The following is a 16,303-nucleotide window of genomic DNA, read 5'->3' on the forward strand; positions in this document are numbered from 1 at the left end:
AGGGAACGGGACCGGGTAAGATTCTGGAATTTCCTTTGTTTTTTGTGTACGTGTTTATTATTTTTTGCATACCAATGCCAAGGTGCTCATACTGCCAATGCTCTGAAGTTAATGCCTGTTATTCTACATGTGTGGCACGCAAAGGGTCTGTTAGTCAGGTCTTTTTGTCACAGCAGCCGCGTCTTACAACTACAATGTGCACACACTATCACATCTTAGTATGGAAGGGTTGTGGCCGTTACGGGTGTTCTGCTCAATTGGTTTTCTTGGGTGTATCTGATCTTTCATTACACGCTCATGTCAACATCCACAATTAATACACCCCTGGGGGTGACAAAAGAAGGAAATCTGAAAATAATCTCCTTTAATGTAAAAGGCCTTAATTAGCCTGTCAAACGCCAGAAGATCTTAGATTACTTACGCAGGCAAAAAGGAGACATTGTCTTGTTACAAGAGTCCAAGCTAGAAGCCAAGCAATTTACCACACTCGGGAATAAATTCTACACAGAGATGGCAGGCTCGGAAGCGATTGGGGAAAAAGAATGGTGTTTTAACACTGATAGCCAAAAGGTCCAATATCGATTTACTCTCCTATAGAGCTGACACTAAAGGATAACACTGAATTCTATGTCACAAACGTTTATGCTCCAAACACATGCAATTTGAAATTCTGGTCGGACCTCACGGTGCAAATTGACACTATCCCTGACTCTGCTGTACATATCCTTGCAGGAGATTTTAACCTGCCCTTTGACACGACTTTGGACAGGGACTCTCGATGTGCCTTCTGTAGTAACAGTCACAATTGAATTCAAGGGAAAAATAAATATAGACACAGTGGACCTATATTAAGTAAGGTGATTTTTCCAGCCGGACAGGGATCACAAATATTTACTGTATGATTAAACAATCAAAAAAAATTACCTTACATTCAATAGAGTGAGACACAAGCCTGTGCCCTCACGCTTACAAATTGGCAAAGTGACAGGGTAGTAAAGAGACAGAGGGAGGAGTTTTTTAGGCAAAAAGTGAACGATTTCAGAAAGTGAAGAAATGATAGAAATTCAATTACACCATTATACGCATATCACATTTGGTATACATTTAGATACATGGTGTTTCAACAAGTCGACAGCGTTTCGATCCCTTTTACATAATCCGTGGGATCATCATCAGGACAAAGATTGTGCCTAAAGGTTATTGGACACAATAGCCTAAAGAAAAAAGAGGGGAGGAATAGAGAAATATTTACAAGGAAATTCCATCAAGGAAGAATATTTCAGCAACAAGTGATGGTGATATCCAGAGAGTGTGAATCTTTTGTGTGCTCTCCACGTAGTCCTTGCACTGTCTTAGACACTCGGCTTGTACTCAGATGACTCCTGCTGACAGTAATCTGTATGTGGATAGAACACCGCACTACTTGTGCAATTTTTAATTCACACTCACTGGATATCACCATCACTTGTTGCTGAAATATTCTTCCTTGATGGAATATATATTCCGTAGTAACAGAGCGCACAGAGCCTTTACCAACCTTTGCGATCGATTTCACCTAGTAGACCCATGGCGGCTGCAAAATCCAGATCGGAGGGATTATACATTTTACTCCTCTCCACACTACTCGTTCTCTCGAATTGACTATTTATTCATCACGAAAAATGCCATCCCAAGGATAGAAGAGACTTCGATAGAACCGAGAGTTCTGTCAGACCACTCCTGTATCACACTCTCAATCTGAAATGTAAAACAGTCTACCCGCCAATCTCTCTGGCCTCTCAATGAAGAAGTCCTTGAAAAAGAACAGCATAGGTCCATCATTGAAACTGCTATTAAAGACTATCTGGAACTAAACAACAGAGGGGACACTACTGATCTGACCCGATGGGAAGCACTAAAAAGTACTATCAGGGGTCATTATAAAGATTAGATCTGCCATGAACAGAAACCACAACAAGGCACTAGAAGCCCTAGAAAAGGAAATATCCAATTTGGAAGGTAAACACCTGCTTGATAGGAAAGAGGAAACACTGAATAGACTGGCCAACAAAAAGTATGAGTACAATAAAATAGTGAGTGAGAGAGCGGGGGTATGGCTGAACAGGAGAAAGCGGTTAAAATTATGCGAGTCGAATAAGGCCGGGAAAAGTCTGGCAGCTTACCTCAAATTTAAAGTACAGAAAAATACGATAAATTCCATGATAGATCAGTCTAGGGTGGCCCATTCCGACCCTACTAAAATGGCGGAGATATTTAAGGACTTTTATGAAAGTCTCTATGCCAAAAACGCAGAAGTTTGGGTGACAAGATTAAAGACTACTTAAGGGAATGTGAGCTACCGTCCCTCTCCCCCGAAGATCAAGCAGACCTTAATGCCCCAATTGCGATCCAAGAGGTTCAAAAGGCCATTAAATCGCTAAAATGTGGGAAGGCCCCTGGACCCGAAGGGTTTACTGCCAAGTTCTATAAGTGCTTCTTCTCCTTGCTATCACAACCGCTCCTCCATTTGTTTCAAGAAATTAGCGTAACAGGAGAAACAAAAGGCACATTATCGGAAGCCATTATTGCGGTTTTGCCCAAAGATGGGAAAGACCCAATGCTCCCAAGAATTATAGGCCCATTTCACTTATTAATTTAGACTGTAAGCTCTTAGCCTCGATTTTGGCCAACCGCCTCCAGAGAGTCCTTCCCAAACTTGTACATCCTTCACAGGCGGGATTTCTGAAGTACAGGCTATCCAGCGACAACACCAGGACCTTAGCGCACGTCCTTGAGAAAGCTAAACTTTCCACCACCCCTACTGTAGCAATCACACTCGATGCTGAAAAGGCATTCGATAAGGTGGACTGGACATACCCGGAGGCTGTACTGCATAAATTCAACCTGGATCCGTCATTCACGAAGATGATTATGTCCCTTTATTTATGCCCTTCAGCCAGGGTCAGAGCGGGAGGGTCGTTCTCCTCATCATTCCATCTGCACCAGGGAACCAGACAGGGGTGCCCCCTTTCCCTTTCATTATTCCTATTAGACATCGAACCCTTTCTCTATAACATCAGGAGCAATAATGACATAGCCGGAATCCCCTTTAAAGACTGTACGATAAAATTAACGGCTTATGCGGACGACGTCTTAGTTGTCTCAGAGAAAGCAGAGGTGGCTATACCGGCCCTAATGTCCACTATTGAGGCATTCTCAAGGGTGTCCGGGTACAAATTGAACAAGGACAAAACAGAAGTTAAATTACTGAACAATCTAGGAAACAAAGACGTACTAGGGGACTCTGGCCTACCTTGGCAGCCGGGCTGCTTCAAATACTTAGGACTGGACTTTGATAAAGATTTGATATCTACGTTACGCGTTAACGAAAACACACTCCTAAAGAAAATCTCTAAATTACTTGATGGCTGGTCTCCTAAATATCTATCTTGGTGGGGTAGGGCTGAAACCCTGAAAATGATGGTAACCCCACTGGTGAACTATTTGGCAAGCATGCCTCTGATGACTTTTTCGGACGACTTCTTGCAAAAGGTTGACAAGCTTTTTGGTACGATCCTATGGCAAGGGAAGAAGCCCAGGGTATCATTGAAGAAGCTACAATTAGCTAAAGAAAAAGGCGGCCTGGGTCTCCCTAATTTTAGACATTACCAAACTGAGTTCCTATGTAAGCAGGGCGCCCAATGGTTAGTTTCAGACCCAACATACACCCCGCTATGGTTAAATGTAGAAAGAGATCTTATTGGCAATGTTCCCCTTCCGGCCCTGCTCACCATGAACCTCACACATCTCCCCCATTCAAAGTACATCCTGCTGAACACAAGGCGTGCCCTCTTGAAACTCGATCAATCCCACAAAACCGGTTTAAAACTCAAAGATACCACCTATGTAGCCCTATGGCGTAACCCTACACTTAAAATTAATGGGGAACCCCTCCAATGGGAATATTGGCCTAAAAAAGGAATTAATCTGGTGAGTGACCTCTTTGACTGATTGAACCCACTACCATTCTCCTCACTTCAGGCCACACACCTCCTTGCACCGATAGACTTTTATGACTTCCTTAAACTAAAGGCACTCCTGTCTACCCGTTCATTGAAACCCTCCGAACCATGGCTTAAAACCCATATAATCCGAATCATGGCATCCAAACATTTTGTATCAAAAGTGTATAAGCTTCTCCTTCCTCTACCCCGGAAAGCCCACAGACGGAATGAATCACGATGGGAAGAGGAACCAAATTCAACGGGTCTGACTTTTGAGTGGGACACAATAAATACTACTGCCTTTTTAAACAAAGTCTCCCCGATATTATCACAAACCAAATATATGCTGATCAACAGAACGTACTGGATGCCGCATAAGCTTTTTAGGCTCCAATTACGGGACAACCCTAATTGTTGGAACTGTAATTCAGAGGTGGGGGACCTAGCCCATATGCTCTTTAAATGTCCATCCTTAGGAAAGTATTGGGGATAAAAATTTTGACTGCATCGAACATATCTTTAATATCAAGCCAGCAGGGGAATTTGTTTATGTCCTACTAGGTGTGCTAGATCCGAAGATGGCCAATGATAATGACCGCCAACTCCTTGAATTACTACTTACCCTGGCATGTAAAGTAGTGTTCTGTATGTGGAAGAATGCTTCCGAGGTGTCCTTCAAGTTATGACAAGAATGGTTGTCATTTTTAAGACGAGCGGATAACCCTGCCCTACATTCCTCCACATGGCGCACCTCTCACAAAAGATTATGGAAAGCTCTCGACGCTTCCTCCTTCTTATTCGACCCACCGTGAACCATTGTAAGTAAACAAGCGCTTGGTTAGACAATACAGTTAACTAGACACTCCATGTCCCATAGACTTTGTAGGCTGATCTTCTCCTTAATAGTACCATTACCAAGTAATACTTGGGCTGTGGAACATCGTTGGATATTGTAGACGCAGTTCCCCTTTACAGGCCCGATGTATATGTGACTGTACATGTTTACGTAATATATGCAAATGTATATGTTTACGTAGTAATTGCTAATACGGCAGTCGTGCTCGGATTCCGATCTGCATAACTTCATGTATTCAGGTATTATGTATTATTCTGTATTTGGGAACGATTTTGTAGGAAACTTGTATGAAATTCAGTATATGATTTAATGTATTGTATTATAAGGCATTGTATGATGTACTCTTTGCTTTCTTCTCGTTCCTTTCTTCTTGATTTTCTTTTATTTATTTCTTCTCCAATAAAAATGATTTGAATTAAAAAAAAAAAAGTTAGATTGTACCTGAAATTTTCTCCTAACTATGTTACTTTAAGCTTTGTTTTTATTTTAGTGGATTTCTAAGTTTTTTTTTTATTTTAGCGTAAAATAAGATAGAATTACATTTCATAACTATAACGTCACTTTAAGACTTGGTTTTGTCAATATATGAATTTACTACTGTTTTTACAGCACAAAGTCCACAATTCGTCAGCACACAAGGATGTAGTTAAAAAAAAACTTTTAATTCCACTAGTTTGTGGTGCAACATGATAGTAGGCAATACGTTTTGGTCGAACCCAGAGTGCTCAGTGTTGTGAATGGTGAACGGTTTCACACAGTCCTAAAATATGAAAATATACTTCATTTCAAAATTGCGTGCAAGATTAGAAATATATACATATAACACCGAAAAAGGTAACCTTGTAATTAATTTTAAGTCTGTGTTCACCTAAAAAATTATTTGCTACACTTTCATTAAATTACATTATATTAAATGTATCACTGATTGAGATCCTCATAGCCTGAAAAGAAAAGCTAACATGCTGCAGTATGGGAAACTTATTTCAAGCCACTGTAATTGGCAATTTAAGGCAGTTATTTCATAATCTGATCAAAAAGCGGATGAACGGCTTTGCCCCTATTGAGCAAGTGATGCACTATATTAATATGGGGCTATTTATTTGAGTGCCTATGCCTACCTACAAAATATAGCCCAAGTTGGCTTATTGTCGAGGGTGATTTTACGATAAATGTTACTCATACAATATGGATCACCCCAAAGTGAGCAGCTGGATAATTCCTAAACCTATTTTAATAGGAGTTTAATATTAGCCAACAATGAAGTTTATAATTTATATAACCACTACAGTTAATTTGTACAATATCAGTTTGCAAGTCGCCTATTCTTTTGATCTATTGGAAAAGAGGTACAACCATACCTAAAATATCTGATTATGGCTTGCATGCGAAAAGTTGTAAAAAGAATTATTAATGTGTGACTAGTGGAGCTCATGTGAGCTATCCTCCTAATTATCAAGGGAAAATAGAATACCTTCAATTTGTAATTTAGTTGTTGCGATACCAAGACATCACACATTGGAAGTACACCTGACTGACTCCCATGAACCTTCCTACAAGATCGATGTGTAGAAAACTAATTTTGCTTACCCTAATGGGTGTTAATAATTGGCTATTGGGCAAAGAAAATCCGTAGCAGTAACTTTCTAGCAGATATATAAAAAAATTAGCCCTTTTGTTACACAATCATAACTTAGCTTTTAACATAATGATATTCAAATTACATTATATAATCACATTTGTATGCACATTGATTTAGTCATCTAAATTGAGATCCCTGGGCATTTGGTCTCTCATGAGCTAATATATCCAGACTCTAGTTTTCGCAGTTTTAGTCTTCTGTTTCCTCCTCTGATGTTAATGTGTACCATGTCTATACAAAGTAATATAGCAGTGTACATTGCCATTATGTTCTTGGTTGAAATGGCGTACTACTGGAATATTGCTTTAGTGTTAGTTGTTGTACCTTTATGCTGCAAGATGCATTCTTATACTGGTCCATTTGTGCTGACAATATGTCGAAAAAGGGACAGTGCATTGTATCCGATCATTACTGTTCTTGCATACCTTGCATCGTTTGCATGTTTAAACACCTTTCAGTTTATTCAAGCAATCTCCTTGGTGTTTAGTATTCGGATGGCTATTGACTAGTTCATCTCTCGAAGAGTGTGATTTTCTGTAAGTTATGTTAGCTCTTGTGCTCACTAAGGTTCTCATCACATTTTTACTCTATTATATGTTCCAATGTTTATCTATCAGTCTTCTAATCGGATACAAAATGATAGTCTCTCATGATCCTGATTGCTTCAGGAGTTTGTTCTCGAACCTTCTATTGTGTGACTAGTATCTTTTTTTTAATATATATATTTTTTAATAGCATGACATTGCAAAGTATTGACTGTTTTTCTTGATGTTTTTGGGGGAAACATATTACAGCAAGACATTTTGCAGTCTTTCAACAACATATTGTCTGAAAAAGATTCTGCAAAGGAAACATGCTATTACTTTCCTTCAACAAAATCTGTGTTGATGAATTTTCCCCATCACAAAAAAGAGTCCTCTCAGACATTTAGATATTTGCAAATGTTTCCAAAGAATGTCTTCACATTTACTAAAGCATGCGTGCAATTTTGCACACCTATAATCAGACTCGAATTTCGATTGCAGGGTTCAGTATTTCAATTTTAAAGAGGCTTATCCATCATTAATCTTTCAATAACTTGTAATTTTTTCCATCTTTTCACTTTCAGGGTGTATGCCACGCACTTAGAAAAGAAGTATGGAAGTTTCTTTTGAATTATTTTCCATGGAACAGTACGAAAGAGGAAAGGATCAACATACAGAAAACAAAGACGTAGGTTTATTAAAAAACTTTCCCCACGCACAGCCATTTTGGATGATAAATGATGTTTTGAACGTTGTCTTTCATTCCTACTTCGCAGCTTGTCCTTCACACAAAGATGTTTTAGGAATACTAGTGTAATATCCGACATAGCGGCATTATGCGCCTGAGTCTTTCTCTGCTGCTGCTTTCCTGGAATATTTCTTTGTCTATAAGAAAACCTCAGAATCAGTCCTTTGCCTCGTAACATATTTACTGCTGAGTCCAGTCTCACTTCCCTACAGACTCTTAGGATGGCAGATAGGTAGTCTTCAAATCAGAGACAAAATGTAGCCAGGGCACATTAAATTATAAACAGATACCCAGTGACCTATGAAACCCTTCCTTGGCTTATCCATGCCCACCATACCTGCTACAAGCTTCTGGACCTTCACTCCCTTTTCTATATGGAGTCCTCCTCTTCCTTAGCTCTTGTACTATCTGGCCCTTCAGTACCGATATTATGACATAATGTCTCTTCCTCTGTCTTCTCTCTGAACCTCAACCGCCACCATTCATCCTGGTTTTTCCATCTTTTGCCAGATTATTTTGTAATCCCTTTCTAGGTGAATGTTATACATTCCTGTCTGAGGTGCCCATCACACTTCACCTGATAATTTGCGGACCTTGCTCACCTGGTTCTGGACTTGTAGTGCAGTTTGATTCGGACTTGGCAAGTACCTTCTAGGGACCATATGTCGGGGATGATCCTTTTGCACTGAGGCCTTTCTTTGCTCCTTGCAACTTTTTGTACCGGATGACACCGGTCCTGTGGGCATATATTCAATAGTTGTTTCTCCTGAGGTGATTACAGGCCCTTTAAATTGATCACAAGGGCCTGTGGTATCTAGGTGTTTTATGAATATTTTCTTTTAGGGTGTTATAGGTTCCTTCTTAAGTACATCCCCAGTGTTTTTGTTTTACTATAGGTTTGTCTGTAGTGGTACCACTGGCTCAAACGGTCACTGCGATGGTGGTCCTCACTGATTTTCAGGATTTTTAAATGGGAGTGTTTTGCTTTGCTTATATTGCCTAATGTCGGTCTCATTTGTGAGCTCAGTGTATTGTGTTCTTTGGGAAACGTATGTTGGGGATTTTTCTTTTCCTAGAGTGCCCTCGCATTCCTTTTTTACATGTCTGTCATGTATACAACTCAAGATGCACTCAGGAAGGCAGCCTCTGGTTCTTCAATGGAAATTAGCCATAGAACAATACAGACTGTTGGTCTCATTCACAGAGCCCCAGAATTTGGAGAGGCAATACGTTGTCTATAGGTACTGATACCGCACAGTGCTCCTCGGTGCAACATAACCACTTTATTACTTTTTCTTCAGGTCGGAATGGGATAACTTGGTAATGCCACATAGTTTCCCTCATTATGAGCTGTAAAGGTTTGTGTTTTATCCCCACACAAGTTCACGAAGTATTACCTGGAATGCTGCACAAACTACCAGGTGTGAAATGTTCACACATTTTGTAATCCTGAACTAGGCAAACCTCCTGTTGTGCTTGAATCCACAATTAAAAGTGCACCTCCCTTGATAACCTAGCTTTGGTAGAAATAATTTGCTCAGCAGCAGGTTTCTGCAAGGAGCAATACTGACTTTTATTTCTCAAAATGAGTTAGTGTTACAACACAGAAATCCTCTTTTTGTCTGCAATCTCCATCATCTTTGTATATGCACTCTAGCAGCCGGGACTGTCTAACACTGTCGTTCACCTCCAGTCCCTAACTATAGAACCCTGATGAAAAACCATGATGAATTGTTAGCGCACAGAGGACACCGACTGGCTTCACCAAGTATTCATAATGTTCCCCAAGTCCCAAATATGGTTGCGCCTGGCAGTTCTCCCCAATACCATATTTTTAGCCCACACCTGTACAGTATAGTACAACCCTTAAATATCTCAACACTCGATCTTTAGCATTATACAGAAAATCTCTCTTAGTAATCACCTTACAGTCTCCAACAGGATCCCAGATTGAGTTACTTGTGACAATATTGGTTCCATTCTAAAATGTTCTATTAATAATTTACATAACTGCAGAACTCCCAGTCTGTTACTGTTCTACGTATATCCCTTATACAGTGCATTTCTCTCTTCGTACTCCACATTTCTTCCTCCAGGGCTAAATAAACATCTGGGCCTAAGAGCTCAATTAGGTGAAAAGCTGTGGCCTCCTAGAAGCATGTACTTCTCTCAACGTTATTCAGGTGGTTACAGACTCCATATATGAGACCGGCATGATTTTGACCTGTTTTATTCTACATCCAATCTGATTAAATTTGATTTTGTTCCTTTGAATGGCCACTTTGCTTTTTTTCATGGCCTACCTCCAGTCACAAATTATTCAACCACCCTTGCTTCACCCCTACTTTGAGCCTGGTCTAAGATATCCAGCTTTGATGTTTATAACATTGTTGCTAGACATGCACTCATTTTTTACGTCAACTTCCAGCATTCTTTGCTTCAATTTTTGGGCCACTTCTGCCCTTAATTGGCTGGTACCACTAAAAGCCTTTCTTAAATGTTGCTCTTGCGCAAATGTACCGTGGCACTAGAAAATCTAGTTATTCTAAAAAACCAAAAGCAGAGTGCATTTGGCTAAAAGACTACTCAGATGACTCAAAAAACGTATAAGAATGGCTTGAAAGAAATCAAGACTGAAATCAGTAGAGCGCAAGCAGACTTTTTCTACACTCCGATTTCAAAAAGCAAAAAATCTCATCATGAGATCGTCAGTAATGTTAAAGACCTGAATCCCTCTTGCAGCTACACCCTTATTCCACCCTCACAATTTTTTTCTGTAAAAAAGAAAACATCTAAGTTTCAATCTGCTCACTTTACCTCAATCTCTTTCTCCTCGTATAGCTCATAGCTTTGTATTCTTGGAGTATTTTTCTGTTCTCCCCTTCTTTTAAAAGAGCAGACTTATTGGGATTTAGTCTGGCTTCCCTTCAGACCTGCCCTGCCAACAATTTTAGATTTGTCCACTCTTCCTCTTCTCCTGTTGTCAACGAATTATCATGTTCTCAACCTAGTAATTGAGGTTGCAGCTTTTCTGTTGAACTTGAAAAAGATTTTCTCCTTCATAACAATTGCCCTCACTGAAACTGTTCCGTGTCCCTAAAATTCAGTTCTGTGACACTGAAAACCACTGCATTGTATGACTCTTTGTTATCCACGTGAAGACCCCCAAGGTTTTGGCTACACATCCCAAACCAATCACAGGCAGGCTATCAAATGGCATTCAAATCTCATTTTTGATCATTCAGCATTGAGCACTTTTGAAAATCAGTTGTGCTCAAAAGCCTTGCCCTCACCAGTAGAGTTCTGTCTAGCTTTACGTAGAAAGCCCTCATTCATAGCCTATATATTGCAAGAAACATAAATGTGTTAAACCATTGCCCTCATAACTCCTCTGTTAAAGATATTAACCCTAAACCTTCTGGATCTTGCAAACTACACACCTATCAGAAAGCCCCCTTCTGTATTTAAATAATGAAGGTTTGGGCTACTTTCAAGCTCCAAGATTTTGTACAGTCTAAGAGTACTCTCCTTTCTCAATGATTGCCTTTCCTATCAATAGTATGTAGTACAGTGGATCACAACTATTTTGCAGCACCTGGAATAATGGGTGGCAATGTCTGGCACACCTATTTAATGATGCCAATTATTCCTCTCAAATCAATCATCAAATTAGAATGGCTCTCATGTTCCTCAGAGTTGTTTATTGTCCTCTGCTTTTCAACATCTACATGAGAGCACTTGCCCATGTTACTATCAACACTACTGACACTTTTTAAACTTAAACGGGTAACTGTACAGAACAGGGAAACATTATCACTTCTTGTGTGAAACAAATGAATCAAGGCAAAATATCTGGTTTTCAGGGATACTTCTGACTACCTATGCCTAACCTTGCTAATAACCCCGCTTATAGGAGTGGACCCACAGATTTTTCTAAACAATTCTCCTGTATGCTGGCATTGGGTTGCTTTTTGTTGACTGTCCAATCCCAGGAGTGAAACAGAAGCCACATATAACCAACTCCTTTGCACGCTGACGTCCATTCATTTCTTTCTACACCTTCTGCAGTGGATCTGGAATGTGCGACCTAGTTTTCTGTCACTAGACACAGCATTTTTTGCCCAAAATGTACATTTTCAAAGTGTGCAAGGGATATGCCTCTCCCTAAAACTACTGGTTTCAAATCCTGCAGAGACTGACATAAGCAGTTGTCAGTGATGGACCTACACCAGGTATGTCCTTGATGTCTAGGTTCTCCACATGACTTGTTATGCTAACACTGCACTAGGCTGAACCCAGAGGCCATTTAGGACCACGAAGCCCAACTCTGTCACTGAACATTGCCGGAAAGTGCGAAGGGGCCGGTGTCACTTGAAGCTGCAAATGCTGTCTCGGTCTCAAAACTGCTCAAAAGAGAGAAGAGGTCCTCTTCCCACTCGAAGTCTTCAAGTTAGTCGAAGACCAGAAAGAAGCATAAGACGTCGAATGAGACTCCCGCCTCTCGTTAGGAGAAGTCACCCCACATCATGGGGCCTTCAGGTCCTGGTCCCAGCTCGTCCTGATCCAACCTGAATTACCGGGTCTCTTGACCACCTGCAATATGTTAGAGCTTTCAAAGACCTGTTACTGTCTTACTCTGGCTAACATATGGGTTCCAAGGAGGCCTCGAGTTCATTCCACAATGGCGGATCCATCCCCGATCCAACTGTACCTCTTGACCCTGTTCTGGGGCTGACACCTGTCCCTACTTTTCACGCAGCCCAGAGATACTCACTGGTTCCCTGGGTGTCAATGCCAACAAAGTTGCTACAGACTGTGGAGGAAGAACCAATTGTCCTGAGACTGAAGTGAATCAATCACAACTTTGATCTAAGTTGTGCCCATCTTGACCTCAGATACAACCCACTCAGCCACATTCAAACTTTTTTATTCACCCTTCCTCGTGTGCCACCTGTATCTCTGTGACTTCAGAGGAATACTTGTCCATTTTACAGAGGGAATTCTAGGCTTACTTGGACAAGGGGGCCATTGAGATGGGGCTGACATCAGAATAGGGACTAGATGCTACTCCTGTTGTTACCTGTTACAGAAGAAGGAAAGGAAAGTTTGATCAATTTTATTTCTTCGCCCTCTGAAATTCGTCCTCAAAAAGGATAGCTTCATGATGCTCACCTTGTCCTAAATTTTTTCTGCCCTGGATTCAGGCAACTGGATGGTGGTGTTGCATTTGCAGACTGTATATTTCCACCACCCCATAGGCGCTACCTGCTGCTCTGAGTGGGACTCCAGCATTTAAAATTTTTTATTCTCTCTTTCGTCCTCACCAGAGCCCCTCGGGTTTTCACGAAAATGAGGGTATTGGTTGTTGCACATCTTCGGAGGTTGTGGTGGTGTTGCATTTGCAGACTGTGTATTTCCACCACCCCATAGACGCTACCTGCTGCTCAGAGTGGGACTCCAGCATTTAAAATTCTTTATTCTCTATTTCGGCCTCACCAGAGCCCCTCGGGTTTTCACGAAAATGAGGGTGGTGGTTGTTGCACATCTTCGGAGGTTGGAAATCCCAATCATCCCCTACCTCAACAACTGGCTATTAAAGGCAGGTTCGCCTCAGTCAGACGTGGACAGCCTATAGACAACGGCAAACCTCCTGACATCTTTAGGGTTCTTGATCAATGTGGCAAATTCACACATGACTCTTTTTCCAGATGCTCCCCTTCATCAGAGCCTTTCTGGATATGGTGCAGTTTTGAGCCTTCCCCCACCTCAGTCAGTCCAGGACATTTGGGCTGTCATCCTAAGGTTTCACCCTTTGACCTGAGTCTCGGTGAGAGCGCTTTGAGATTTCTTGGTCTCCTGCAACATGCTGGTGGATCACACCAGGTGGCACATGTGGGCTTGGCAGTGTCAGTCGGTCAGTCAGTCAAAACACTTTTATTCGATAAATTAATATCATAAAAAGACACAGGTACACATAAATTCATGTAAAGTAAACCGCAACAATTTTACATTAAAAAAATTCATCAAGATGTGGGAAAACAAGATATCAGAGTCAATTTGGCAATACATTAATACCGTAAATCTAAAATGGCAATGCGTTCTGAAGTTTCAGTGGGTTCTGCACCAATGGACCTGTCAGATTCAACTACACATTTATAACTTTAGCTGACTTCCAGAAGATAAGACGTTTGCATAATACCGAAACCTGAAAGTGACATAATCCCCAGCATATAACTTTATGAAATTATATCGAAGTGTTCATCTAGGACAAAGAAAGAAAAATTTCCTAGCTACCATAACGGAAAGTTTCAATTCTATTAAGGACTCAGAGGCAAGGATTATGCCTTTTCTCCTCGCTTTATTATTACAGCAGCCTTAAAAACAACAATAAGACTACATTTCCCAAGAAACTTAGGGAAAGATGTACTCAAACAAAGAAATGTCCAATAGGAGTAGTCCTTCAGCATCCAATCAGGATACACTGGCTCCCACATAGTCTGCTCTCACGGGTCTTTCCTCCTCTTTCTTTGCGCGAAGGCAGCCGGTGACTAATCTTTAAGCCTCCTGTTTACCCGCATCTGAACCCAGGAGGGCAAAGGGATCATCAATTCACGGAAAAGAATCCCATGAGACCAATTATCACATTAAGAGGCAGACTATTAACCACATTATGCAGAAAAAACAGAACAGTGTGAGACTGAATGTATGAACACAGCAAGTATAACAGAATTTGAGCTTTGCATAACGCAAAAGGCATAGATCATCCATCTAAGTAATCAGATAGAAACCGGTTTACTTACTTCAGTACGGGTGGGAAATCCTCTAGCAATCCCTAGGGCAGGATAATCCTCGCCTCAGAGTCCTTAATAGAATTGAAACTGTTGGTTACGATAGCTAGGAAATTTTTCATTCTATGTCAGGACTGGAGGCGAGAATTATGCTAGTTCAAAGCTTGCTCACCACGAGGTGAGCCATGTACAGCACTGGCTTAAAATAAAACCTCTTAAAGGTTGAATCCGAAGACCAATCAGCCGCGTTAAGGATATCCTCCAAACGTGCACCCAAGCTAAATGCTTTTGAGGCTATCGCTCCTCGAGCCGAATGAGTACCAAAGTCCTTGAGGCTGATGCCTGCCTCCTCCATGACCTACCTAACCCAACGGGCTAGCGTAGGAGAGGAGACCGCTTTAAAGGGTTTGCGGAGTGAAATGAGCAGTTGGCGTTCGCCTGGAGGCCTGAGCTCCTCTGTCATTTCCTCATAAGCTTTCAAGCAACGAACCACACACAACTTTGGAGAATCTGGAAACTCCAGATCAAAGATAACTCTGGTATGGCACTTGGTGCGTCTGTTTAAAGTAAAAGGGACCCCGGACGGGGAAACATCCTGGAGGTGATTTCCAAAGGGCGGACATCAGACCCACGGCGTCAGGAAGAGAGACACAATAACATTGCCAGCTTCGCCGAAAGCTGCTTGCGTGACAAGAACCTGTTAGGTTGCCAGGATAAAAACAAGTTGAGGACCATAATCCTCCTGTAGAAAAATCGCAGCACCTGGCTCCCCAACCCAGAGTGTTGGCGTCCGATTCTATGACTAAATCTGGAGAAGAACCGAAGATCGCTCAACCGTTCCAGGCCTCCATATGTTGGAGCCGCCAGTGAATCTCCTCTTGGACTTCTGAAAGATTCACTTTGTGAGAATAAGGACACCCTTTCCGGAGGTGAAAAGCCTTGAGGCGTTGCAAAGTATGGTAGTGTAGGGCAGGGACGGCGCTCGGCATGGGCAGCATGGGCAGCTGCCCAGGGCCCCGAGCTCAGCCCACCAACATGGGTCCTCGCAAAATTGTTTCTCCGTCTTAGGCCTCGCACCTACGGTGCAGCACTGCGAGGCCCAGGGAAGGGATGTCTCTCTCCAGGGCCTTGCAGGCATGTGTAGGGCTGCGAGGAATTGGGGAAAAGGCCCACTTCCACTGTGGCTGCTAAACTGTGGGGAGGGGCCCCTTCTCTCCTGGGCCTTGCAACTCCAGACGTAGCTGTGAGGCCCATCTGCATTTGGTGAGTTTGGCATGTGAATGCAGATCCAGATCACTTTCTACTGAAAGGCAAAACGTGATTCCCATTATCACGCATTTTGGCAGCGGGCAGTTTTAACCATTTAAAAAGACAAGCAACTCTCTCTCTTTCAGCCGCTGATGAGCTGTGAAAGAGACTCTTGTCAGTGGCAGATAGGAAGGCATTGCAGCACAGGAGGGGGTCATGCTCCTTGTGGAGTCAGGAGCACCTTCCGTTATTTAGATGCAAATATCCTTGAACGAGTAAATTAAACCCTTTTTTCCTGACATTTTTATATAGATCAAACTCTACTCTAAGGTATTGGAGTGCTTTACATGAGCGGTAATTACATTTCATAAGGACATATTCCTTATTTAGATAGGGAGAGATAAAGTGATTTGCCCAGGATCACAGGATGTTCAACCAAGACAAGACTCTAGTCTGATTTCTCAGTTCCAAAGTCGACATCTCTGACCTCAAGCTCTATTTTCTACCCTCCTCTACC

The 16,303-nt window shown here is 41.6% G+C and overlaps 1 protein-coding gene across 4 annotated transcripts in view; it reads left to right on the forward strand.

The window, feature by feature from the left end:
* Positions 1–16,303, forward strand: part of TBC1D15 (TBC1 domain family member 15) — a 608,606-nt gene that overhangs the window by 285,459 nt on the left and 306,844 nt on the right. For all 4 annotated transcript variants that reach the window (XM_086918096.1, XM_086918103.1, XM_086918101.1 and 1 more), the window contains one exon: positions 7,587–7,690. In XM_086918096.1, coding sequence (XP_086774222.1) covers positions 7,587–7,690 — 104 coding nt within the window. The remainder of the gene's footprint in view (positions 1–7,586; positions 7,691–16,303) is intronic.

The sequence above is a fragment of the Lissotriton vulgaris genome, chromosome 1_1, assembly GCF_964263255.1.
Source record: "Lissotriton vulgaris chromosome 1_1, aLisVul1.2, whole genome shotgun sequence".
NCBI lineage: Eukaryota > Metazoa > Chordata > Amphibia > Caudata > Salamandridae > Lissotriton > Lissotriton vulgaris.